Source organism: Haplochromis burtoni, unplaced genomic scaffold (assembly GCF_018398535.1).
Source record: "Haplochromis burtoni strain Fernald_Lab_line unplaced genomic scaffold, NCSU_Asbu1 Contig_163, whole genome shotgun sequence".
Taxonomy (NCBI): Eukaryota; Metazoa; Chordata; class Actinopteri; order Cichliformes; family Cichlidae; genus Haplochromis; species Haplochromis burtoni.
Window position 1 is genome coordinate 460268 of NW_024582524.1, and position 3444 is coordinate 463711.

General features: G+C 39.4%; 1 protein-coding gene across 1 annotated transcript in view; it reads left to right on the plus strand.

The window, feature by feature from the left end:
• The window catches only part of elp2 (elongator acetyltransferase complex subunit 2), a 36288-nt gene that overhangs the window by 23294 nt on the left and 9550 nt on the right, over positions 1-3444 (plus strand). The window contains exons 16-17 of the mRNA XM_005932931.3: positions 5-62; positions 1005-1077. Coding sequence (XP_005932993.1) covers positions 5-62; positions 1005-1077 — 131 coding nt within the window. The remainder of the gene's footprint in view (positions 1-4; positions 63-1004; positions 1078-3444) is intronic.

A 3444-nucleotide genomic window follows, 5' to 3' on the forward strand; every position in this document is an offset into this window, starting at 1 on the left:
GCAGAGCCACCACCAGAGGATCATCTTCTCCAGAACACACTTTGGCCTGAGGTCCAGAAGCTGTGAGTATCTAAATCTTACATGTATTTTCTGTTACCTGCTGTAAGTGAAATGCTGACATACTTATTGATATATTTGTGTCTATAAAGACATCAGTGTTTCCTTGTGTCTTCTATTGAAAAGTTTCTACTCTATCTGAAAATAATAGATTTCCCTACATGGACTTCTTTGTTACCCCCTCACCTCTGCACCCACAACTCCAGCGGCATATTCATCAGTCAGAATCCAGCTACTCGGCTTCCCATGAGCCACTTCTCCAGATTGAATATATTGCCACACTTTGGCCAATGTTAAATCCATTTACCGGTCATTCCACCATAAACATGACAGACGACACGGCCATTTATTTGAGGTGCGAACACTGTGTGTGTTGAAAAGCATTTTTCTACCTTCATTTGGCTTCATCCCTTGAATCATTTAGTGCAGAATAGAAACATTAAAATGAGTAAGTGACTAAATTATTTTTTGTGGCATAAATAATCCTCTCCCTGTTGTGGCCAAATTGCTGCAGTGTTTAAAAGCTGGCTGGAAGAGGCTGGAAATTCTTTCCACTGAGTTGCAGACTGCAGTTTGAGCTTGTTGGCATTTTAAAACAACCAGGTGATGGCAAGCTAAAAGCAATTAGGCCGTGAGTGATTAGCTAGAGCATCATCATTGTTCATCTGTGTCAGCAGGAGAAGGACTAGTCATCACAGATCAGTATTTTAATTTCACACTCTAATTATTTACCTGTCAGCAAGTGCCGACGGCTCGAGCCTGGAAGCTTGTTGGAGTGACACTCTGGAATAAAAGAATATTTAATTTACTGTCACACTGGGAGCTCTTCCTCTGTTCTGCCTCACCATGCATCCCTTCCCTGTCTGTCTGTAACATATATCTGTCCTTCTGCACAGTCAGAGTGGCTGTTCATGGTTAACCTCTGTATGATTGTCCCCTGTCCACAGGTACGGGCACGGCTTTGAGATGTTCTGTCTTGCGTCTGAGAGCAGCAGAACAGTGGTGGCATCTGCATGCAAGGTCAGTTTGATAAGCTCCAGGCCGGACTGCATGTCACAGTCAGCACTGCAATTGCAGTCGAAAGTTTAATTACAGTCATCATACAAATGATTGCCAAGGCAATATCAGGCTTTCAATGCTTTCTTTGACCTTTTATGGGGCTCAATGATTGGGCAAAACCCACAGTTAGGAATAAAAAGATTGCCGCCCCAATACATACAGAATCACAATTATACATGGAAGACACTTAATATATTTCCAGTTTGATTTTTGAATACTCTTATAAGCACAGTTTCACAGAGTCCTGTGAAAAACCAAGTACAACCATCATTCAGTAGCTTGTAGAACCACCTTAACAGCAATAACTCGAAATAATCGTTTTCTGTGTGACGTCGCCTTGTTCTTTTTAGAGAGAAGAGGCAGCCTCAGTCTTCTTCTAATTGTGCTGTCATAACATGGCAACTGAGGTCTGTAGAGTCTGAGATATAGCTCTAAAGTGTTTTTGTTTGTTTGTTTTAAATATAATTTCTCTGAGCATTGTGTGGTTTGACCTTGGGACATCCACTGGTGGAATTGTGTTCACACATACCCAAATGCTCCAGACCAGCAAACTGCCAAGACTCACACCTGCTGATGATCAATTAATCGCATGCATTTGATCAGCAACATCTGGCTGCTGCTTACCCTCTTAATTCCTTTGGAAGCATCGAGGTATACTTTGACTTTCACATGGCTGTAAGCACAGTCCACACACTTTTAATAAGTTTGAGGACAGGACTTTGGCTGTTTTACTTATTCCACAACCACATTTAATGTGTGTTTGGGCTCAGTGACCTTTTGAAGCACCCACTGTGTTCAAGCTTCAGCTGTCAGGCTGATGGTTTGAAGTTATGTTGAAGATTTCTGAGGTAGTTTGCCTTAATTACTACAACCACGTATGCCAGTCCCACAGATTCTGTTGCCCAGCACTATGATACCTTTACTTCACTAGATTTATTTGTCAAGTTATGTAAATTTGTGCAGTTTCCTTGCTTAAGAGATTGCTTTCATTTACCCAAATGGGTTTTATTAGATTCCCCTCAATAACCATGTAAATTTTAATTGATTTTCTTTTTTAATAGATTCAATTAGTTCAACACTAGTCATCGGGTCATTAGATCTTTAGATGAAAAACCTTCAAAGCAAAAACCAGATGTAAAAATAAAAACCTATATGCTAATAAATGTACACATCTAACTAACCTTTACCACTTCATTTGACTATTTTCTTACAATAAATGTAAATAAAGCCAATCCCCAATTATGCGCACACCAAGCAGTAGTGCGTCATTTTTACTTTATTTTAGCAAAATATTTACTCAAATGTATCTGAATTATTCAGAGAAAAGGCTGAATTATGTCGTTCTTTTTAACCGCTCTTCACCATAAGCCCATAATTTCCTGTATACAAAGTTTGTGACAAAGTGACCCAAATGTGCTTTAAATACAGTTAATTTTTATTTTCATCACTCTGTGCACGTATATCTCAAAACTTCTGGACTGCTGCTGCTCTTGTTGCTTTGTGGGTCTTTTTAACGCTCTGCTTGGCAAATCAGACTGCAGATTGGTTCTACTTGGTTTGCTTTCCAGTCCGTATGTTGATTTATTTTCCTCTAGGTCCCAATATTTTCTAAAATCCCAGGCTGACCTGACAATACTTGTAGCCAAACAACTTAATTTTGGTCTCATCTGATCATAACACTTTCCTTCAGAGGTTTTATTTCTTCGTCCATGTGGTCAGCTACAAGCATTAGCATTAGCTACGAGCCAGGTCCTTCTTTATTGGACAGCAGCCTGTCCTTACATAGCCGTGTAAGACTCACTTGAGAGTAGACAGCAATGTCCAGCAGCTTCCAGTTTATGCAGGCCTGTACCTTTTGTGGTGTCTGGATTCTTTCTGACCACCCAAACCAACTTCCTTATAACTGAGGGTGTTTTCAGATCTTGTGCAGCTGTTTGAACAGATCATCTTGAATTATGCAGAAAGAGACATTACTAACTCGTCTAAATCTGTGATCCTCTTTCTCGGATTCTCACTGAGATCCTTGAACGTTAACATTTTACTGTGTGAGCTGTGAAACCCTTTATGTTTGCACAAATAAATTACCAGCTGTACTTAACCACGGATACTTCACAGACCATTAAGAGGCACTACGTTAAGATATTCTCTTAATTTCAGCAACACCAGATTTATTTCTATGTGGGTGAATGTATATTTTTGATCCAGTATTTATTAAATCGAATCCCTTTACTCTTCAAGATATATTTTGTGCAAAACGTCAGACTCAGACAGAATTATTAAGCCCCTGTGAAATTGAAGGTTTTTGTCAAAAATGTTCAGTGTTTTTTT